This window comes from Centruroides sculpturatus, unplaced genomic scaffold (assembly GCF_000671375.1).
Source record: "Centruroides sculpturatus isolate CEXI.00-Female unplaced genomic scaffold, Cexi_2.0 scaffold129, whole genome shotgun sequence".
NCBI classification, from domain to species: domain Eukaryota; kingdom Metazoa; phylum Arthropoda; class Arachnida; order Scorpiones; family Buthidae; genus Centruroides; species Centruroides sculpturatus.
The window spans coordinates 849634-874589 of record NW_019384478.1 but is presented as its reverse complement, the minus strand read 5'-3'; the positions used below and the strand labels follow the sequence as shown (position 1 = coordinate 874589).

General features: G+C 27.5%; 2 protein-coding genes and 1 long non-coding RNA gene across 3 annotated transcripts in view; 2 read left to right on the top strand and 1 right to left on the bottom strand.

The window, feature by feature from the left end:
• Window positions 1–8527, top strand: part of LOC111621375 (tRNA (cytosine(34)-C(5))-methyltransferase-like) — a 73126-nt gene extending 64599 nt beyond the window's left edge. Inside the window, exons 11-17 of the mRNA XM_023363485.1 lie at window positions 2405–2497; window positions 3620–3752; window positions 6074–6151; window positions 6267–6405; window positions 6481–6520; window positions 6658–6782; window positions 8354–8527. Of these exons, the coding sequence (XP_023219253.1) occupies window positions 2405–2497; window positions 3620–3752; window positions 6074–6151; window positions 6267–6405; window positions 6481–6520; window positions 6658–6782; window positions 8354–8433 (688 nt within the window). The 3' untranslated portion in view covers window positions 8434–8527. The remainder of the gene's footprint in view (window positions 1–2404; window positions 2498–3619; window positions 3753–6073; window positions 6152–6266; window positions 6406–6480; window positions 6521–6657; window positions 6783–8353) is intronic.
• A 3977-nt stretch (window positions 8528–12504) lies between these two features.
• LOC111621387 (NF-kappa-B inhibitor-interacting Ras-like protein 1) lies at window positions 12505–22567 on the bottom strand. Its single transcript, XM_023363497.1, has 8 exons — window positions 22424–22567; window positions 19509–19644; window positions 19345–19440; window positions 19216–19263; window positions 18985–19080; window positions 18808–18901; window positions 18647–18733; window positions 12505–12661 (listed from the first exon to the last, which is right to left on the bottom strand). Exons 2-8 carry the CDS (start codon window positions 19620–19622, stop codon window positions 12597–12599), a joined length of 600 nt encoding a protein of 199 aa, XP_023219265.1. The 5' UTR covers window positions 19623–19644; window positions 22424–22567; the 3' UTR covers window positions 12505–12596.
• Window positions 20285–20878, top strand: LOC111621388. The gene is made up of 3 exons (XR_002756068.1): window positions 20285–20476; window positions 20562–20682; window positions 20762–20878. It is a non-coding gene; the product is annotated as an uncharacterized LOC111621388 (long non-coding RNA).
• Window positions 22568–24956: the final 2389 nt, after the last annotated feature.

The following is a 24956-nucleotide window of genomic DNA, read 5'->3' as shown; positions in this document are numbered from 1 at the left end:
ATGGTAGATGCATTTTCAAAAAATCTGTAAAGAAGGATATCATTTGTATGGAGAAATGGAAGATTGGTTCTAGACCTTAAAAACTAATAAGGATAATAAGATAAAGCAATTAATATAACAGGATATGTTTAAACAAAAAATTTCAATTTAGTTAATAAATCAGAGATGGGATGATTGCAATTTATTAGTAAAATTTAATAAATTTATATTTGCACAAATTTTATCTTTATTTGGCTTGTTCAATTAAACAGCAAAATTCCTTTAGCTCAATACCAAACGGTATGCAAAAATTATTTCATACTGAAAGAAATTAGAAGAAATTAAATGAAATGCAAACAAATCATCAAACCTTAAATTAAGTTGTTTTTTTTTTATTGCTTCAGTCATGAGCTAAAGTTAGAATGAAAGATTGATTGTTGCTTCACATTCAAGTAAGTCATAAAAACCAAAATATACTTGAGCATGTTTAGTAGTCTTAAATGCAAATTATAAGAATTTTTTTAAGAAAAGAACAGTTTTTATAAAAACAAAGTATGGAAACTTTTTCATAGAAATAAAATCAAATAGACATTTTTAAAAAGGTCAATTTACTGAAATTTATTAAATTAAAATAAATTTTGTAAAAAGAAAATTAAATGTCATTTCCAGACTGTTAAATCAAAATTATGTAAAAACAAAATTGCATATGTTTTCAAAACCAAAACTTGAAAGGTCAGCCAGATGGCTAAAAAGTAAAGTAGTAACCTATTATTAGGGGGATCTGTATGTTAATCTGATTAAAATCCTCATAAGTTATTTTGGGTAGGACAGATTAGGATATCATTTTCTATCTTTTATCCATGCTGGTGATCTGCAATAAGACTAGCACATTTTAGTATGTATTGTCAGCAACAATTTAATTTTGAATGTTGTTCATGAATGCTTGTTTGAATTTTTATTTTTCTCTAATTTAATTTTTAATAAAATATTACAATTAATTAATATATAAAACAAAATACAGTTGACCCCCCTATAATGCGATAGATATGTTCCACTTTTTATGAAATTTACGTTCTACGAGTCCTTAAATACATGAGCCAATCACAGCCCGCCACGTATGAAGTTTACAGACTGTGGCTGTTTGAAAGGTTTTCTTCCATAAAATTAATCATTTCTAGACTAATTTGACTCAACATTTCCCAAACACATATAATTTCTTGGGAATAATCCATATAAACTATGCTATAAACAAAAAATTGTAGGATTACTTGCTGAGTGTGCACCATTCGATGACGCCATTGCTTAAGCTTGTTTTCGTCATGGAGTGGTGCATTGAATAGTGCTCATGTACTTCCTGATAAATTATTTTTCTGCGAGAAATTTGCTGAACTTTGGAGACATTATTAACATAAATATAATTTTTATGGATGTTAAATAATAATTGGTTTTAGTAGTTCCGCTGCTCATTTAAACTCAACGGTTTGTGCAATATCCGCTATTGGTCTAGATTTGACCAATCCTGTCACGACACGAGTCAGCGATGACGTTTTACCGCATTTCACGAGTCTCTTTTAGCGTCTTTATACGAATACGATCGCAATTTTTTTGCCGCAATATATGAATCCACATTATGTGAACCCATGTTATAGGGGGGGTCTACTGTATAGGCAGTTATTTCCATAAAGTCATAATTGCAGGCTGCAATAGCTTATAATTTGTTTCTTGTATTAATTAATCATAACATTTTACTATAAATTGAATAAGAGAAAAATAAAAAATTTAAAACATGAGCAATATTTAGAATTAATATTAAATTAACATTTACTGTTAATATGTTAAGTAATTTCAAATTTTCAATTATACAACTCCTACTTTAATTCTAATTCAATAAAAAAAAAGGGCTTTTTTCTTTTAGATCAGAAAACAATATCCAAATATGTGGAAAATTTTTCATTAGCAGTAAGTGCAAAAAATGCAACAAAAAATTTTAGAAACAAAATTTAATTTCTAAAATAATGTTAAAATGAAAATAATTAATCTTATCATCTATACTATATAAATGATTTTATTTACAAAATTTAAATTGGACAGACTCTTACTTTTAAAATATGTTTATATCAAATGCAAAGAACTTTACATTTTTTTATTTTTAATACAAATAATTTCTAATGCAATCATTTACTTATGAATTTTTATAAACTGAATTTTTGTTCTATTAATTTAATGTATTCTATATTTAAAAAATGTTTATTTTGAATACAAAAAAATATATTTTTATTTAATTATAAAAATAATTCAAATAATGGATGTTATGTTGTGAATAATATATAAAAAATACAGAAACAGCAGGAAAGACTTTTTCATTTAATTTAATTATTTTTTGGAATAAATTGCAATATACAATATTTTATTATTTTTCTTAAAGAAGCCCTCCCAGAAAGAAAAAGAAAATTTGGGGCTATAAAGAAGATCCTTATATATTTTTTAAAGAAGAAGGAATTATTTGGCCAAATATTAGGTTTGTAATTTGAAATAGAAATTAAATTAGATATAGTTTTTATTGCAAGAAACTTATTGTCTTGGATGTAAAAGATCATTTTGTGTTGCTCAATTTTTTCATTCAGTTTTAATAAAGTTGTTGACTTATTAGCAAAAAGAAATTTGTTGGAAGTTAATTTTAAGTGATTAATTTTATGATAGTATTGCAGTACACACTTGTTTTTCTGGCCCTTAGTATATCTGGTCCAATGATTCCCAAACTTTTTAGAGCCACTGTCCCCTTGGTTCCATAAACTTATACCCAACACTCCCAATCCATTTTCCCTTATGTGAGAAAGGTTTCAAATAATTCTTAGAAAAGCTTTTCTAAGAACCTCACACTTTGTGTCCTCACTATACATTATTGTAATCATCTAGAAACCATTAAATTCAATGTTTCTTCTTGCCTGATTTATCAGAGGTAAGGAAAGGTGGTCAGTGACCCTTCTTTTCTTGCCTACAGTTATCATTCAGTCCTACCACCCCCTTGCTTCTATTCGTCCCCTAGATTTACTCACCACCCATGAAGTGATAATACCCTCTTTGTGAACCACTGATCTAGCCTCTCAATTATCTGTCATATCTCCTATTATAATATGTTATATCTCCTAATATAATATGCCTCCATTCATGTTTTTTTAAACATGTATATTAAATTTACAATTACTGTATATAATTTCAAAATAAGAAAAACAGTACTGCTTCAAAAAGGAATTAGTACTGAAGGTGTCAACCTTCAGTACTAATTCCTTTTTGAAGCAGTACTGTTTTTCTTATTTTGAAGTAGATGTATTCTATTTTTGAATCAGATGTAACATCATTCATTATCTTTAGGTCTATACATATTTAGTAATCTGGCACTCTTTGTGCAAGGAATGGCTAGATTAGCAAGAGTCTAGTGTATATAAATTATTATTTTAAGGAAAAATTAAAATACATTTAATTTTTGTGATTTAAAATTCTTCAATTATAAATTTACTATGTTCATGTATCTGATCTAATCTTCAGATAATAAATCGAAGATCAACAATTAAAATGTTTTTGTTTATTTGTATATATATTTTAATATACAAATTGTACAAAATATTTTGTTTTTCCTCAGGGATTTCTATAAATTGGATTCATTTCCATATAAACAGCTTTTAAGTCGTTGTGCAGGAGAAAGGAAGAAAAACTTATATTTTGTGTCTGAAGCTGCCAAAAACATTGTTCAAAATAATATTGATTTTGTAAAGGTGTGTGAAAATTTAAATCAATTATATTTAAGTATTTATAATTGAAGCTAATTAAATGATATCTTTTTAAAATAAAATATTGCAAGCATAATCTTTCTTAACAGAATTATTTTTAGAATTCTCCTCTGAACTTAAGTTGAAAGCAAGAATAAGTGTCAAGGAAATTTATATATATGATTATGAGGAGAGATCAGAGTAAACTTCATTTACTATATTCTCAAATATCCACTACATTTTTGCAAATTTATATATTATAACTAATTTTAACTTATCTACAATGCAGTTTTTGCTTTGTACACACAATAAAAAAAGTACATTTAATCAGTTTGTAAATTAAAACAATATTTTTTAATTATATTTTACATAGTTTTTCTTCATATGCAATAACTTTGCAAATAATTGTAGGTTATATATTATGATCTCATTTTTTATAATACAAATTTTGTTCTATGTAATTATGCACAAATAATATATGATACATGATATAATATCATAAAATGGAAATTGACTTTTAACAGTTAAAGAATGATTAAAGGTTGAAGTCTTTCAATGATTTAAGCTTTCCAATGACAATAGATTCATAGTTGTTTGAACAATTTGGCCAACAAGAATCTACAGTATATTCATATATTTTGGTTTCATAGAGAAATAATACAGTTAACTGGAACAGTTTTTACAAAAAATATTAAATTGATTGAAGTGGAGTGCTAGTGAAGCCATTTCTATATGGCTTCACTAGCACTTGTAGAATTGAGTTTGTTTCAAAATTTGATTGATTGATTTTGATTAAACTTTGTCACTATGTATAATAAGATGATGAAATTGAAAATGTAATAAAAATTGGAAGTCCATGATTTCATTTTCAAGATAAAGTGGAGTCAAAGTGACAGTGTCCCGTCCAAAGTTGCTAGCCCAGGCACATGCAATTTTTCTTAATTCTTTTTTTTTTATGCTAGTGGTGATATCACTGCTGCCATAGCAACAGGAGATCATTCCAATGGCCTGCTGAAACAATGTTACTGACTTGCTTGCACTTCAATGTAATTCTTAGTTTGTGTTCAGACAGAAGATGAGCTGTAATTAGTTATAAATATATTTGATCAATGGCCAGTTTTTCCAAACTTTATCTGTTTTTGTAATGATTGGAAAAAACTTGCATGCATTGTTTTCATTTGTCATATTCAAATTTGTTTATACATATTTTTGGATGATAATCACATATTCATGATTCAGAGTTTTAATTTGAATCTGTGCCAAGCATGCAATATTGAATATGAAGAGTATTATGTGAGTCCAAGGAATATAAAAGTTTTTCTGAGAAAACATCTAACAAATTCTGTTCTTCACAGAATTTAAATAATTTACATGAATTTAATATGTAATCAACTTGACTCATATTTTTTGTTTAGAAAAGCATTAGAATTGAACTAATTTATATTATTTTTTTCTTCTAATATTTAATATCAGTTTAGATTAAAGTGTTACTATATATATAATAGCACTTTAATTTTAACTAATCTTGTAAAATGACAAAATCTTTGATATAAGTTGAATTAAAAAAATTTAGTTTTAAATGCAATTTTGGTAATATATTTACAGCAGTACCCACTTTATTTAAATATCTTATCTAATTTTAGCTAAACCATTATATTATTTTAACTTGCATGCATGCATGCATACATACATGCATGCATACATACATACATACATACATACATACAGAAAAATATGTGTTATTATGCATGTTAATATTATTCGTATACTAATTGAGAAACATGATGCTTATTGACATCAGAAAACAAAGTATTGTTACTGATCTATATTATAAATATCCATTGAGTTTACATTAAATTATAAAATACAGTAATTATAATAAAGATTTTGAGTATTCAAAACACACATTTGAAATTCTTTATAAACAAATCAGTTACATATTTTCTAATAAAAATAAGTTATGCTTTTTATCTTTTATCTTATATTTATCTACTTAGTTTTTGGAAATAATTTTTTCTAGTTACTATTGGAGAAGAGATTAATATTAAAATATTCATTTAACATTTGTTATTAAAATGATTTTAATTTTTTTTTGTGGGAAAAATATTTATTATATAATTATTTTGCTAGCAAAAATTGTTCATTAATAAATTTTTATTTTCACTTTTGAAAATAATTTTTAAAAATATTTTAAAATACTTAAAATTAATTTAGTTTTTTTTATTATTGTTTTATATTTATCAACTAAATTTAAGCTAAACTACAATATTGCAAGTGAAAAACAGAGTTTAGATTTTAAATAATTGATAAAGTGCTCTTTTTTTCAGATAATAAATACTGGTGTTCGTGTATTTTGTCGAAGTGATAACAAAGATGCTAAATGTAATTTTCGTCTCTCACAAGAGGTAAGTAGTTAGTATTACTTTTAAAATTATAAGTTTCTTTTATTACTAATCAATTTAACAGTATGATGTTTACAGTAATTGATAGATTTAAGTGTTAATTAAAAATTATTTATAGGGTGTTCCCATTATACTTCCTTTTATGGAGGGTCGAATTTTACATATTTCTCTAGAAGATTTAATATTGTTACTAACAGAAGAAGTGCCATTATTACAAAAATTTTCTGATGAATTACAGAAACAAGCAGCATTACTTGGTAAATAAATGTTTACAAATAATGTGAAAATGTTTAAAATTAATATTGATAACTTTTTGATTATTTATTAAATAGACTCTGGATGTGCTGTCATGATTTATACAGCCAACAAAGGGTAAATTGCAAAATTTTTTGTTCAAATAATTTATATTAAAAATAATTAAATTAAGATGAAATCAATATTTCACTTCATTTTCTTTATATTAAATAATATTTTAAAGGTATATTTTAAATGGCATTGTTTAAATTTAGAACTAAAGAAGAATTTAAAATAGAATTATGTGGTTGGAAAGGAAAAGCATCCGTACGATGTTATGTAACAAAAATTGAAAGGATACATTATCTGAGGATATGTGGAGTAGACGTGTCTGAATTTGGTAAAAATTTATTTTTAAGTTTATTATGTAATTCAGTGTTTCCCAACTCAGGTGCCATGGCACACAGTGCCTCAGATGTGTTGCAGAAATATTAAATATTTTTTTAGAATTTCAAATAAGCTTTTATAAAAATTTCTTTATCTTTCATCTTTTTACTGCTAGCCAACTGAAGGGAGAAGCAGATATTTACTAAAATACCAATTATTGCAAAATTTGCATCATCATCAATTTGCTAACCTAACCTAACCTTAACTAAAGTTGTGTGTCTATCATATTATGGTGTACCCTCTCTTTGGAGCTTCTATAAACATTGAGGCTTATCAGCTTAAAGACCAATACTAAATTTTTACACAATAATTCAAATAGTCTTTTAATTTTTGTAGTTTGTTGATTTAACTTCCATATTTTCAAAGTTTCTTTTTTAAATCAATTGTAATTTACATTAAATTTTAAGCATTTTTATTTAAAAATTATGGTTTTACAGGAATGATATTAAATCGAAAAAGGTTGGGTAACTTATTAATTAATTAAAAAACTAAATTCTTACATTTACTTTTTAGTTGTTTCATTTACTCTATTTATTTATATTTAACATTAAATAAATTTAATTTTAACGGCTAAAAACATTTCAACACTAACTTTTTATAGTTATTGAAATTTTAAGTTGTATATCATATATTACATTCCAAAATTCTCTTAACTAATTTTGTTGTATCATTTATTTTGAATAACTGTTTAGTCATGTGATCTTTCTAACACCTCTGTAATCAAACATGTAGAATCAAATATGCTAGAAAATCAGTATTCAATCTATACTTTTTTTCAATACTTAACACTTCAACATATATATTGAATTACAATTTTATATCTTTAATTAAACACTTAACATTAAAGTAAAAACTACTTGAATAACTTTTACTATCAATTTTATATTCAAAAGTAATATTTATATGTATCTATTAATATTGTGCTTTTTGTGACAATTCAGTTTTTGCATAAACAAAGCATTGCTTGCTACATTACTATTCGAAAGAATTCCATTTCAGAATTCTTTCGAAAAAAAAAAGTTCCATCAAATTTCATTTCTTTTGTCCGTTTTTTCGCCTGAAGAAGAATCGTTGGTTTGAAAACATTAGTGAAAGAAGTACTGTCGAGTTACTTCTAACACAAAACAAAAAATGGTGCGTAAGTCTTATATTTTGTGGTGTGTTTTTGATGTGTTTGTCTAATGACAGTTATGTGACTATCATTATCAAGTATTTGAATTTTATTTTGAATTATTTTCAATAATTCATATTTGATATGAAAATAAATTGCTAAAATGTAGTTTCTAAATCTATAAATTAAGAGTTTAAATTAAAAGTTTTATTGTTTAAACTTTTAATTATTAAAATTGATAAGTGGGAAATAGTTGAAAAATGAAATATGCAATGATTTGTTTTCATTTATATATATTTATTTCCTTTTTTTATACATAAATGAAAAACAATATATTTAAAGTTAAATTTTTTTAAAATACTGTTAAATTTATAACATTAATTAAACAATGAATTTTTGTTATTTTTTTACAGAAAAAAAAGACAAAAAATTTAAAATTTATATTACCAAAACAAGTGAATTTACTGAAGAGGAGGACCAAAAAAAACATTGAAAAAGCAAAAGATACAGATAATTCTATATAAAAAGAAAAATTTATATTTCATTTTTGTACAGTATACATTCACTGAAGTAAACTTTTTATTGTACAAGGTGTCAGTATATTTTATTGTACAATTTATAATTTTAATGTAATTGTTCCAGATTTTATTTTTCTTACTTAAAAAAAGGAAATGTCAATTTTTCTCTGAAAAGTAGTTAAATTATATTTATTACAAATGGTTAAAAGATATAAATTATGCAGTTCAAATATAACAAATTTATGCAGCTGATGAAAATATTCATTATAAAATTCTTTTATATAAATTTTAATAAAGAATTTTTTGAAAAAGTTGGAGATTTTAAAGTAAAGAAAATGAAATGTTTTGAAAAAAATCTTATTTTAGTTAATTCCAGGTTTGGAGTCTTGAATAAACTTAAAGTTCAATTTATTAACATGCTTATAGTAACAAATATGTTAATGGATTGAATTGCATATGTATCTAGATGAGCAGCCCAAATAAATATAATTTATAAACACATTTGAAATATATTTTTAATAAGATTTATATTAGATATAACAATTATATATGTCATATGCTTTATAAGCATAGCATATGTAGAATGTTACCTCTAATTTATATATACATATGTTTCAAAAGTAAGAAATGAAGGTTATTAAAAAAAATTATTAAACATGCCAATTTCATTTTATAAACTTTGTCAAGCTACACAAGAAATTTTAGAAATACTTTCTTTGAAACAAAATTTTGATTTTAAGTCACTGGCAAAAAGATAAACTCATAAATTGTAATTTTCTTTTGCATTATTGTTCTCATATGTTCTAAGGATTTTTTTAAGATTATTTATTTTTATTATCTAAAATTCAATTTTGGATTACAGAAACACAGTAAATATATTTTAAAATTATGTACTATGTAAAGCAAAAAATAATAATTTCTAATGAAATAAGGATAAGTATACATAATAAATTCAAGAAATATAAAAATAAAAAAAATATAAATTACCAATTTTTGTATCTTTCATCACAAAATAAATAAATGAATAATTTTATTATACCTGTTGAGTTTACAATTGTCTTTATTTATCAATGCTCATATTATATATTATGAAATTTTCACCTAATTTTATAATAAGAATTATAAAATTGTGAGTTAGCCAGGGATACAGATCCATAGAATTTGTACCACTTAATCGGCACAGATAAGTGAAATCTGTTCTCGGGAGTTTACAGATCGAGAGATCCGGTCTCTAGTTGAAGGATGGCCTTAAGGGTGGTTTTTAAAAAGGGATCCAAATTTCGAGATTCAGATCCACATCAAGATAATGACACCAGTTAATCAAATTTATCACATGCGGATTAACACGCGTTTACGAATCAGTACGAAGAGGAAGTCTTTTGATTCAGACATAATGAGACTTTCCTTAAAGATAAAAATATTGAAAATTTAATATAACAACAAAATATACAAATTCGGCTTTCAATATATTATTATGATATCGCGGAGAGAGATCACATTTCAGTTAAAATCATACTACCTCAAAATATATTATTTTATATTCTTCCTATTTTAGATTCAATATGAATGTTCGTTCTTGTCCCTTTTTAATTCTATGGCGACACTTCATTAAACATTTTCTTTATCTTAGTAACTTAGAAACACATTTAGTATGAACTTCAAGAGTTAATTATGGGCATTGGCCATGGGGAGATAGTATGGAATACGTCCTTCTCTTGTGGAATTTCGTGGTGTACTCCTCGAATAATACTAAAGAATCCCCTTTTTTGATGTTTTTCACCAATGGGGAAAATTGTATTATTCCCACATGTTTAGGAAGAGTGGAGTTTACAGAGGGGTAACTGGACTGTATGTGACTCAAAATTTGTGAAGATAAGGGAAAACAAAAAGGATGTAGAACTTCCGTTGAGAAGGAAGTGAATTTTACCAAGTTCCTTCGTTTTTAACTTAAAAATTTTCCATTTAAAATCAGAAATATTATTTTTAGAATTATGGATCTGACATAAATTTTCAATTAATAAGGGGGGTATTCAAAATCTCACAAAATTAATATAATTGGTGTTTATTAATTCAAATTTATAATTATGCCTTATTTAAAAATCATCTGTCTTATGACCATGATTTTTAATACTATAATCAACATTTCTCATTGAACAGATTTGATAATCCTATTTTCACTCTGATTAAATACTCACTACTCTTGAAAATATGCTTGCTTCCAGGAATTGAAATATTTCAAAATTTGTTTCCTTCATTTTATAACTGGTAAATAATTAATTTTTAGAAATTTGACTTCTGCTACAAGATTTATTAGAAATTCAGGATGTATACATCAGCTCAAGTTAATTACTAATGCTAAACAAAATGCTGCATTATTCATTGGACTATAAAAGCCTAACTTAATCATTAATATCAGTATTTGAATTTTAAAAAGCCACCTACCTTAACAAAGTATAAGAGATTTTTCAGTGATTCTCATTGTAAAGTCTCAAGTTCAGCTCTCAGCCGCAAGATTGAATATCTCATGCAAAGTGATGCCATGCGTTCAAAGAGGATATGGTGGATAGTTTTATCCATCATACCACATCTCTGACAATGGCTTTTTTTTTTTTTATAAATATCCATTCTGTACAGTTGTTTTCATAGGTTATAGCATCTAGTTATGAAATCAACTACCACTCTCATCTGATTCCTAACTAAAATAAGTCGGATGTTAATTTCATCTAGGTTTTTTTAACTATCAATATTGATTGTGTTCTTTGGTCTCATTCCACGCCATAGCAGTTTCCTTAAACCTCCTGTCTTTAAATACACTTTTAATGGTACTTTCTGCAAACCTGCAGAAAGACTGGTCTGGTCATAAGTGAAGATGTACTGTACTTCGGGATAGAAGGAAATGAGAATGACGATAGACTTGCTTAGGTCATTCTCATTTCATTTCATTTCAAGCAAGTCATTCTCATTTCCTTCTATCCCAGCATGTCCTGCCATCCATACTAAATTAACTGTTGTCATAGGCCAGTTTGTTATGAAGAATTTTACAGTTTACACCAGCCTAATTTTCACTTGAGCAAAATTAATTGTCTTAATGACTGCCTGACTATCAGAGAATATGAACATACTCTTATTTATGTAAGCCCTCTTCACATTCTCCCTAAGATGGTGTATAATAGAGTAAATTTCAGTCTGAAATAAAGTAGCTTGCTTTCCATACTCTGAAAAATCTAAGCTTATGAGCTACACCCTTAATACAAATAGCATTTCTTCCTATTCATAAAGAAGTATTTAATTGTACCTTTTTATTAGAATTTAACAATTAGTTTAAGTATTTTAAAATTTCCCAAAAAATTTATAATCCACAGACATTTTTCAAGACTTTTGATAGGTAATTTTAAAAAAAGAAAAATAAAGTAGAACCGTAAAACTTTTAATTTATAAAACTGTTTTCATGACATAAAGCACATCAACTTATAACTGAAAATGCTGTTATTTAACAAATATATTTTACATTTTTCTTATGGTTTTAATTTTGTAAAATTAAATATTTTTACAAAACTGATTTTCTAAATATATCATTTTATGAATATACAAGCTGGACCTTAGTATCAAAGATAATTTATTTTATTGAATTAAATTTTAATGGTTAAGTAATTAATCATTAATTTTTCAATTTATTGTTCTAAAAACAGTTTTAATTTGAACATGATTACCAAGAAATGCATACTCACCATCAGAAGGCAGTTTGTGTAGAGCTAGTGATGTACAGATAGGATATTATTATTACATATCTAAATGTATATATATATATACACAAATTTATAAGCCTTTTTGTTTTGTAATATTTAATTTGAGATAGTAGTAGTATCATCATCTAGCTCCAAATTATATATTGTCTGATTCCACTGATTGAACTAAGTTGTTCAGCAAAATTTGACCCATGTTATGATATAACTTATATTTATCAAGAAACAGCTTAAAATAATTTTTTAAATTTTAGTTTATTATTTTTTATAAACAAAAGGAAAAAAAACAAGTATATTTTTATATTTAAAAAGTTTATATGGGTATATGATATACATTAATCAAAGTAAAATTTTTTGTACAAAATACTTTTCTTCAATATAATTCATTGTGTAATCTATAATTCTAGTGTGATATTTCCTGGTTTATTTTTCCTGCTTAATTGAGGGAATGTTGATTTGCCTGAAAAATATAATTTTTTTTATTAAATTAACATCAATTGTACATTATCAATATTACAAATGATAGACTTTGTAAAATATTTCTACAGTATGTTTGCATTCTATATTGGAGGATCATAGGAACATAAATTTCATTTTAAAAAAATTACAATTATATTTGATTATAAGCATAATATGACAACTTATAAAAGACTACTCCAGCTTATGTACATACAACTTATTAAAACTAAGAAACCATGTACAAAATAATTTTTTATATGTTGAGAATTTGGTTAATAAATATCCTAAAACCTCAGCTATGGGGCCATCCTTTTGTATAAACCTCAAAAGGAATGTTAATTTTTTTTTCATGGATAGGCTGTGGCCTATAGTCATGGTTTTTGGTATAACTCCTGAATAAATAAAAACCAATAAGAAAGGAACATCAGAAATAACAACAACATAGCACAGTGAGATTTACATAAGCAATGTACTAGAGTAAATTTTATGCCATTATTTAGTTGCCCGTGCATAGCCCACATGCAATGAATCTTACAAATACTGTGAAGCATCAAAAATCCAGATTTGGCCATTTAAAAATGAATATTAATTTAACCCTTTCAATGGTAACTTTATTATTGATGTTCTTTCAGCTTTGTGTTGCCAAAGTTCTAACATTCATTCAGAATTCATAATACTGTATTTCAGTTTTGAAAATTATGATTAGTGTATTTTTTGTTTAACAAATCTGTAAATTATATATAGAATTTTTGTAAATATTCCTACAATCCTCACAAAATACTGGCTTGAACTTATAACATTTAAACTTGAATTACAGTGTATTTGAAATATACATTATTTAAAATGCTAATTTACACATATATTTGATTGGGATCAAAATCAAGATCAGGTCCTGCCAAATTAATCTGATTTTTTGATGCTTTATTGTATAATCTTGTATAGGTTGCAGCTTATAGCCAAAGCTTTAGAGTGCTAACAAACTTTATTATTTATTAATAACAATATGATTCATGAGTGTAATTACTGTAAAAAAAGAAAGTATATTGCTTTATAAGATGAATATAGTTTTACCACTTGTAACATAATTTATTGTAACAGATGTGTACAGTAGAGCATCAGTTAACCGAAAGTGTTCAAGTCGGCAACTCCCCAGCACTAGTGGTAATTCAAATTTCTGCTAGTGCTGGGGCATTGTAGCACTCTCCCCCTCCCTGCCAACCTAAACTGTAGGCTCAGTTTAATGTACAATATTATGTAAGGTATGTATTTGTAAGACGTCATACAAATTATATACAGTACAGTTTTGTGTTTAATATATTTTTTGTAAATGATCAGTTATCTGTACAACCCTGGTCTCAAATTGTTCCTGATAATTGGGCACTATAATAAATTTCAGGTGTTTTATCATAATTTATCAGATTGACTGGTTATTATGAATATTGCTATCACCAGGTAGGGCAAAGTGATGATAATACATTGAACAGTAATCATCTAACATACGCTATCAGCACTTGTGTCTGAGTTGTGTGTGTGCATTGTATTTAGTATTGAATTTTAAATTCATGCAACCAATAGTTAATCTTGTGCGACATTTTAATTTTACTTTTGCCTCTTAAAATAGTGTTTTCTTCTTTGAAAAAAGTAGTGATCATGGAGCAATCATTAAGTGATATGAATAATCGCTTCAACAACTAATTAAACAAGTTTATAGCAGCAAAAAGTCAGAACAGTCAAATTTTTACAAAATCACCAAATTTGACAATGATACAAAAAGTGAGAGTCAAAAATCAAAATAACTTGTAAGCTACCAGTAAGTTCTTATATCATATCTATGTAAATTCTCATATATCTATCAGAGAAATAGAAAAATTAATTGTGCCTGTAAAAGAAGATAATGTGATTAAATATTATGTTCACACTGAAGTAATATTTAGATATTGCATGATGACCATATTGCTATTGACCATGGTGTCAGAAACCATATGAGAAAAGAATTAGTACAAAATATAAAAATATTAATATTACAAGAGATACAAGATATGATCATATTTTACTTGAACTTATGTGAAATCTATCAGAAAAAGCAATGTTTCTAAGAAAGGCTTGGTAGTTAAACCAATTTTATGTAATGAAATGAACTTGAGATGTCAGGTTGACCTTATAGATATGCAGTCACAAGCCAATGAGCAATATAAATTTATACTTGTGTACTAAGACCACCTAACTAAATTTGTTCAACTATAACCATTAAAAACCAAAAGAGCTGAAGATGTAGCCTATGTTCCTTTAGACATTTTTACAATCCAACGACAGTATTCTAAAAAGCGATAACAGCAGAGAATTCGCCAATAATGCCATCAAAGAACTCTAATATGTGGCTTGAGTTAAAACTGGTGTATAGTAAGCTCAAGCACTCGCAAAGTCAGGGTTCAGTAGAAAGATGTAATTGAGACATAGAAAATATGGTTAGTTCTTGGTTGGAGACTAACACTAACAAATGGTCAGAAGGATTGCATTTTGTACAACTGATGAAAAATCAAGTACATCATACTGGTATAAACTGCAGTTCCTATGAAGTCATGTTTGGATCAACATTAAAAGTTGGGCTAAAGAATTTTATACCTAACAAATTGTTGACCAATGTTATACAGAAGAAAATTGTCTTTTTAAAACTAACAATGATGAAGTAAGTCAAAGTTGCACAAACTCTGGAGGATCAGATAACATTATAAAAGATTATTTGATAATGTCACCCTCATATAGCAATACAACTGATGAAATTCCAAGATCTACTCGTCTCCACATGAAAAAGATCTAACCATGCTGATTTCCAGAAACCAGAATGTTATTAGTACCACAGAGTTGGTGAATGACAAAGAGAAAATCCTAACAGTTGATCCAAGAATAGAAGAAAAAAATAAGTGTCACTAAAACAAGGCTTTGTCTAATCTTAAAAAGAAAGTGGAAAAAATAATTGATACATTGAATTTCAAATCCCAGCAGCTACTGTTGGTGACATAGTAAGGATTCATGTACCAGATGTAGATTGAGCCTGCAGTGATGGAAAAAATATTTTAGGTGTCATTATTGTGGTTGAAGATAAAAACCTTTACAAACTGGGTACCACATATGGCATATTAAATCTAATATATTCCAGAAACCAATTTACTGTTTGTAAAGAAAACATCATTTCTGTTTATGTACCAGGTGCAGAAATTTTGCTTAGAGAATGTGCAAGAAAGTCATCAATTTCTGGAGCCCAAGGCTATTGTCAATGTTGCTGCAAAATTGGTTGTAAATTTAATAGATGCAAATGCTACAAAGAAAAAGTTGTGTAATTCCAAATGTCATCAAAATCTTAATTGCTCAAATAAATAAACTAAAAAAACATTTAATTTTTATATAATTTACCCTAAAAATGACATTCCAGAAGTTTCCTTTAAGTTGATTTTTTGATTGAAGTACAGTATAAATTTGTTAATAATACATTTCATTAAGATTAGTTTAATTAATACAGTTAATAATACTTACTTTTAAAAGATTGCATGTTATGTTTAAAATACTTTGAATAATCCACAAAAAAAATAAATAAAATAAATAATTCTTTAATGAAAACAATTGGATTTTTTAAAAATTACCCAAAGGGAATGTAGCTGTATCCATAATGTCTGGTAAATTTAATAGATTAATCAATATTTATCAGGCTGCACAGCCATTTTAGTCATTATTCAAAATGGCTGGGCATTATTTGTAATGCCCAGCCATTGCACTTGGTCCATAACACACACACACATATATATAAACTTGAATATTATGTGCATGATTTTAGAACTGAATTCTAAAACTGAAATGTTAATTGGACCTTATCTTTTCTAGGAACTATTTGATTTCATGAAAAACTAACACTGATTTTGTTTTATTGTTTTAAACTGTAAGTAATCCAGGACATATAGACACAAAATTCTAATTAAATAAAAAATAAAAAAAAAGGAACTTGTTCATATTTAATATCTAGATTTAATTTTTTAGTAATATTCAATCATTTATATAGAATAAAAAAAACATTCAAAAGTTTTTATTAATGTACAAGTAATATGCATTTGCATCAAAAATATTGGAAAAAACTAATTAAATTTCAAAGAATTGTTCTAATATTGAATATATTTATACTGTGAAATTTGTCATCTGATTTCTGAGATTTTGGGCACAAGGGGCAATTTATATGTCATCTTGTTTAGGGGCTGTCCATAAATTACGCAAGGGTGATTTCGGCCATTCTAGACCCCCACTCACGTAAGAAACCGTAATATTTTCTCTGATTCTCCCTCCCCTTCCTTATCTTACATAATATTTAGGCATGATTTAGGCCTCTAGCTGGGTTCATGTAACTAGTAAAAATTCAGTAGCAAGTAAATTATTCTCTCTTCAAAGACAGTTTGCCATCAGAATTTCAAAGTGTTGCAGAACTGTTTCTACTAATGCCTCTCTGATACCAGCAGAGCTCCTTCCTTTGCCACTATGTATTATAGAAAAGGTTCTAAACTACTACATCAGAACTACAAACATCAAGGCTCAACAACAGTCTCTACTCCTATCTATGGCTATCACTTGCAATTACCCTATCTCTGATCATCACACCCTAAACAAGGTTATTCTCAGGGTACATATGGTGTCATCTGCTTCCTGCATGGATAACCATGCAGACATTAATATCTACACAGATGGGTCCAAAAGCCCCCTTTGTGTCGGCTCAAGTATCTGTATCTTCCTCCATGGAAGCCCCATGGAAGCCTTGATGGAAGTATGTGGGGGTATCTGTACCTTCTAACATAGTTTTGGCAAAATATGTTAGAAGGTACAGATACCCCATATACTTTCATCTATCAAGCTGAAGAAGATGCTGTCTACCAAGCTGTTCAGTGGGCCACTTCACTACCAAACAAAACTCTGTCTATCAATATTTACAGTGATTCTCAGTCTGTCCTAAAAGCTTTATTAAATCCCAATTGCAATAGCAATAAAATCACATATATCCAGCACAATATTAAAAATCTTGTAAATAAGATAACTTGTTCCTGGCCATACTGGCATACTAGGAAATGAAAAAGCCAACTTCAGGGCTAAGTCAGCTGCAAAGGACACTGACTCAGACTACACTTGCATCCCTCTTTCACGTAGCAGCTTTAAAAATTATATTCATGACAATGCTATGAAAAAGTGGAATCAACAATGGTTGAGCAGTAAAACTAGTAGAATAACAAGACCTTATTTTCCTAGAATTGAATGGAGGTTCTCATCACCACTTAGAGATTTAACTCAACAAGATCAAAAAATGAAAATAAGAATAGTACATAAGATGAGATCTATTACCCCCCTAACCCTGAGTAAGAAATCGTAAGAAATCCTTGACCCCACCCACCCCAAAATACTTTATGTAATTTATGGACAGCCCCTTACAAATATTGATGGAAATTAATACCAGATTGATGCTAATAAAAAAATTAAATATATTTATATCTTATTTTCATCATCATCATAAAAAAATATAGAAAATGAACAAAGAAATGTATTAATTTAATGATGATGAATTAAATATTTACATTCTTACAATACTTACATTAAAGTTTTATGTAAATGATAAATTTAAAAATATTGATTATTAAAGCTACAATTTTTATTTTATATCATTATGAATGTTGATGATAAAACTTGCAGGAATAAGAGAGTAATAGTGTATGATGAATTATTAAAAGCACATTATCAATTAGTATTTATTAACACTAAATTTTTATCTGACTTCTTTTTTATCAATAATTAATTAATTTGAATAATTTTTATCATAACAAAACTTTTAAAGTTTCAATTTATATATAGTTATAAAAGATTTATGTCCAAATTTAGGAAAAAAGATAAAATCTGTTTTAATCCAGTTGTTACTATCCATTAAAATAAACAAAAACTAAACTTTTAAAGTCATAATACATACTTGGAGGAGGATTCAATTTTGATGTAATATAAATGAATGGTTCAATTAAAGTTTTTCTATCTTTTGCTGTAACTTCAAATAATTTCACTACAGAAAATTAAAAAATATTGTTAATGAAAGATATCATTTTAAAAAATTCTGAAGAGATATAAAATAAAGACCTTTTTCTTTTTGTGCCCAAGTAACAGCAATATTTTGGTCTACTTGTCTTTCACTTTGTAAATCAATTTTATTTCCCAAGACAACAATGCTAATCTATTAAAATTTAAACAGTAAATACATAAGAAATATTAACTTCTCATAAACTAATAATTATATTACTGATTAATTATTTTTACTTCTTTCTTTTCTCTGTTTTTATCAATGTCTCGTTTTATTTGTTCCAGAAGAGTGAAAGATTCCATGCTATTAATAGCATAAACTAAAATAAAACCCTAATTTAAAGAAACAATAAAAGTTTTCTTCAAATTCTAAAAAATAAACTGAACAAACCATTAGTGAAATACATTTATTAAAATTATTTATTTACATACAAACAGATTATAATTATTAAATATAAAATTACTTACATCAGCATAAGGCAAATATGCTCTAGGTACTTCATGGAATGTAGAATTCTAAACAATAAAAGATTTATATATTTTCATTAATCATTAACATACTTTATCAAAATTAAATTATAATATATATAAATTTACCATTCCAGCTGTGTCATAAAAACGAACTTTTTCTTTACCCCCTCTATCATTGTCAATATGTGCACAATATACATCTTCAATTGTTGAGTGAATATTCTATAAAAATAATGAGTTATAAATTATTGAAATAATAAATAACTTTAATAAAATAATATATACTTGACCTGATTTATTCTTCCATATATTAATTGTTCTAAAATGGATGTTTTGCCAGTAGACTGATAACCACATACAATTACTTTGCTGATTTTACCTGATGGAACCGAAGATCTCAACATGACATTCTAAAAATAGGTATATCTAGCAAAATTGAAAGAATTTTTAATCAATCAAATAGATAAAAAACAAATATTAATCCTAAAATTATTAAAAATTTTAATTTGAAAAGTTAGCATTTTTTTAAATACAGTATATTGTTTAACCGAAAGTTTGTGATTTCATTACTGTTTATTTTATTGTATTATGTAACTTCATAGTAGCTGTGTTGTGCTTTTGCCAAGGATTTGGAATTTAACCAAAACATAATAAAATAACAAAAAACCAGATTTAGATGATGACAAACTTCTAAAGTTTGATTTAGAACTTATTATTTTCTAAATAAAAATTTTTAATTATACGTTTTGTGTTCTCATGATTTGTCAAATGAGTAATAAATCTGTACGCTAAATAAAATTTGATTTGTTATTAATACATATAACTTGTTTTTCATAAAAATGATAAAAGTTTAAAAAACTTTCAATGGAGTTAGAATTACTACCTTGTCCTAATTTAAGTGTTTTAATTATCTCTGAATTCAGAAGGGACAGAGAACTTTTTCTCTGTTTTGTCAGTTTATTACTTCATACAAAGTTTTATTATTAAATGTTTAGATGAATGATATTTGAATAAAATTAATATAGCTTGTCATTCAGTTATAATAAAGCAGTAAACTTACTAGATACTTTTTGGTCATTCTCTACATTTTAATGTGTAGTATTTTTAATATTAAAAACATTTTTATAATTATATATATAATTTTTAAATATTTATATAAATATTGATAGGCTTCACCTAAACAATTAGCAGAATGTGTTGATTTGCTTCTTCAGTTGAAAGAACCTGCTGAACAGCTTTGTCAGGAATTTCTAGCTCAGTTAGTTAATTTTTATAATTTTATAAATAAAATATACCTTTAAAATGATTAATTAATTAAGAGTAACTTCTTAAATTGTTTTCAGTGCAAAACAGAAGTTAGATGAAGATTTAATGGAATTAGAACATCAAATAAAATTTCAATCCGGTGAAATTGTTGCGGACGGAAAAGAGAGACCTTCAGATGCTTATTTAAATATTCCAGTTGTAAATATATATGTTTATAAATTTTAAAAATGATTTTTCTGTTTAATTGTCTAACATTTATATAATTAAATTTTATTAGGATATATTAGAATTTGTGGATCTAGGCTGTAATGGATTTCTCAGCAATATTTGTTTGGTTATTGCTTCATATAGTGATATGTTTTTAAACAGACTACCCAATGAAGATGATGATGTGTAAATACTTTAATTTTAATATAGCATNTTCAGCCTCATATCTCCCGCACCCTTATAGCTATCGAGACGCAACCACCCCTATGCACGAATGGAGACTTGGGGCTACCACCACATACAAACACCATTCATGTGCGATGTGCAGTTTTGGCGAAAAAGTGAGATATAGGGACATACATGTCCATTTTTATATTTATATATAGATTACTGATTTTCTCAAAACATTATCCTTTTTCTTTTTGAAATTTTAAAAAAGCAAGGAATTCCTTTATTAGTGAGCGTTTTCATATAAAGGCTGTGTAAACTTTTTCTGAAATTTTTTGTTTATTTACATGTAAGAATTTTTCAGGAATAAATAATTTAAGTCTGTCTTTGTCCTTAATGTAATGCAAGTCATGAGAACACACAACACTTTCACATACCAATCATATTCTTCAGCAAGCTCAATGCAACATTGCCAGTAGTCTATTGACCTTGATGATTAGGCAGCTTCATGACTAACAATAACTGGCAAATATAAATTTGCCTCAACATCTCCATTTCCAATTTAAAAAAAACTGTCAATAAAACTTTTATTTATTTTACTCATAAATAATGATTCTATTTGAACAATGTGAATGCTCTATCATCAGATATATTGTATATATATATAAATACTGTATATAGTAGATTACATTAAAAATGCTTGTTCACTAAACATTTAAAAAGAATCATTAAAAATAAATAAATAGAAGTGCATAAAATATAGAAGTCTAAATTTTATTACTTTNAAAGGACGTACTTTTCCTTTGTTTAAGGGTATTTGGGCAGTTTATTCTCTGTTGTATTCTCAAGTAAACAATACATACAAGTACAGTACAGTATTTTCTGAGGAAACACTCATACTTATTTTTTTTAACCCCATTCTCGATAACCCGGCATTTTCACAAACTCGCCCACCCTTCGGTCCACATTAGGCCGAGTTTTCGAGACTCTACGGTACCATATATATACACACACACTTTTTTTTTAGCTTTAGTTGCCAGTGTAAACTCAATACTTGTTACCATCAAAATATTAACCACATGCCATTACAAAATATAATTGTGAATTTATTAAACGCAAGATATTTTTGATAAAAATCAACATTCTTGGCAACAAGATTTTACAGCCATTTTTAGTAGCCTAATCATTACTAAAATTATGTAGGAAAAATATGTCAAGTTTTTTCCCTCTCACTATCAAATTTAAAGCTCCGGATAGAAGAATAATATTGATATAGATTACGTTTAAAACGATATATTTCTGTTATTATTGACAATTCTTACAAGTAATTAATTCGATTTGAAATTATATTTTCAAGAGATTGATTTATAATGTTTCGGTAGAGGTTACTTTTAGTTAAAAATTGTCTATAAACATATATACGCATAAAGCTAAAAGTAACTTCTACTGATTTTTCATGTTACACTGATCCAATAAGCATTTAGCGTTAAGTATATTAACAATAAAATAGTTAAAGATGTAAACGAATTAAAAATAACGTTGAAATTATCAAAAAACAGAATACCTAATCAAAAGACCTAATACGGCGAAAGATACATATAAACATTGTTTTATCGTAATCGTTGGACTTGTCTTGCCTTGTCTTATCTCATCATAGTCGTTGGACTTCAGTTCAGCGTTGCCAGATGTTCTTTGCCCTTGTAGCCAAATAATTTTTAAAAAGTAGCCCAAAAGTAGCCAACTGCTCGAGCAGTTGGCTACTTTTGTACAAGGTGTTGTTCTACCTAGTACTTTTGTACTAATCTAGTACCTTTTTACTTGTCCCAGTACCAAGATACCCAACACCATTTTCCTAGTACCATTCATGAAATCCTAATATCTTTCCTTTCAAAACATTCATTTTTATTCTATATTTCTGTATTTTTTTACTTTACTTTGACAGTAAATAGATGTTTTTATTGCTTCCTCATTCAAATGCAGCAGTTGAACGTATTTTTTTGCAATTAAATTTAATGAAAACTAAACTACAAAATCGAGTTCTTACAGCGATAAATGTTAAACTTGGAAATCATCATCTGCTTCAACCATACAAAAACATTCTAGTGAAAAAGATTCTGATGATGATGATCTTACCAGTGATTTTTCAACGTGATAATTTCAAATTTTAGTACTTCATGTTCATTTTGCTCATTTGATTGTTGTTGAGGAATAATAGCATTCTTGTAATATATGAATTTTGTATGTTACATGTAACACTATATAAGACATTTACAAGAAGCTGACATTGGCAAACAGTTGCAATTAGCGTAACGTTATTTGTTACTAATTTTATCAAAAACAATTAAAATTTATAAAAATTACGCCCTAGTAACCATGTTTGGTACCATTCCGTATAGCATAGCATTTACCATTAGTCATTTTTGTTTATAGATGCATTTTCTTTTCTTATTTCTTTCTTTCTAGGATATCATTTATCTGGAATTTATATTAAATTTTCTTTAAAAAATAAGCTATTATAAACTAAAAAGTCTCCTGTCAAGCATGACTGAATACTTACTGGAGCTATCTTTTTAAAAAGTTTAAATTTAATTAAGTAAATTTAAAATTACGCCATTTGCCAAAATATTTAAAAATGCAACTTAATGAGGAAAATTTCCCCAAAGTATTCTCGGTCCTTTCGGAAAGAATGGCTTCAAGATAAAAATCTTAAAGGTAAGCACCTTTAAGATTTTTGTCTTGAAACCATTCTTTCCGAAAGGACCGAGAATACTTTGTCCATTTTCCCATTTTAATACCAATAATAAATAAATTATAAAACTTATATAAATTATTCTATGTTTAAAAACAAAACGAGTAGACAGCACAACAAGTATTACCGTTCAGTGCGCAAAACAAAGGATGAAATAATTTGTGTAACCAGCCCAAAATGTAGCCAAGTCAAATTTTTGTAGCCCAAAAAGTAGCCAGTGCGCCAAATGCTTTTTTTTTAACGCCAAACTGAAAAATAAGTAGCCCAATTTGGCGCAAAGTAGCCAAATCTGGCAACGCTGCAAGTTCAGTTACACAGACTATTGCGCCCCGTGGTGGTGAGAGATGGCGGTAGTAATATTTTCCTCAGTATTTATAGGTCTACTTGTAAACGGTGAAAAAGGTGATCATACTTTGTATACAAATTTCGATGGGCTTAAATTTTAGACAATCGCTTATCTTAAAGATTTTGTGACGAATGATACTGTTATTGTTTAGAATTTTTTTCCGGACGGGTTCAAATTGATAGCAGTTATCTAACCGATGTATCATTGTATCTTGCTCTGTCGGGCAGAAAGTTCAGTGATCAGTATTTTTCAGGTTACGTTTATGGAGGAGGGAATTAGTTCTGGCCCGATGAATCAGAATAGTAGTGTATCGGTCCGTATAGTCCATGACGGTGATGTGACGGTCGATGATGAGCCATTGATAGTCTGTATGGCTGGGAAAAATATATCATTCGTTGTCCATTTGATGTTTGATTTCGGTGTTTATAATGCTGATGTAATCCTCCGGAGTAATATAACGGGTTTTCTTGGTGTCGTAAGGCTGACTCTTAACAAGTTTGTCCGCTTGTTCGTTTATAGTTATCCCTTTATGAGCTGGGGTCAAACGAGACGCGTCTGTAGATTACTTTTATTGCGTCTGTTGATGAGACTTATGATGGTGTGGATGATGGATGGATACTTATCGTGGTGAGCGTTGATGGCGGTAAGGATAGCTTGAGAGTCCGTGCACACGGTGATGTTGCTGTTTGTCTTAGTAGCATGTTGTAGCGCGCGAAGAATAGCGAATCCCTCCGCCGTAAAAATGGTGGCCTCGGGATGAAGTGGCTTTGGTGTTGTTGGTGTAGTCGGTGAACGCTGCCGTGACAGTCGTGTCGGTTTTGGAACCGTCGGTGGCCAGGAAAGTAGAGAGGTCTTGTACCGTTGTCCACTCATAGAAGATGGATTGAATAACGTGATTCGGTAGAGAGGAGTCCTGGAATGGAAGGTCGTCGATGTGTATGTCGAAGACGGTGCATCGGAGGGTATAGAGTTTTGGGTTGTGTGATTATCGGAGGGGATATT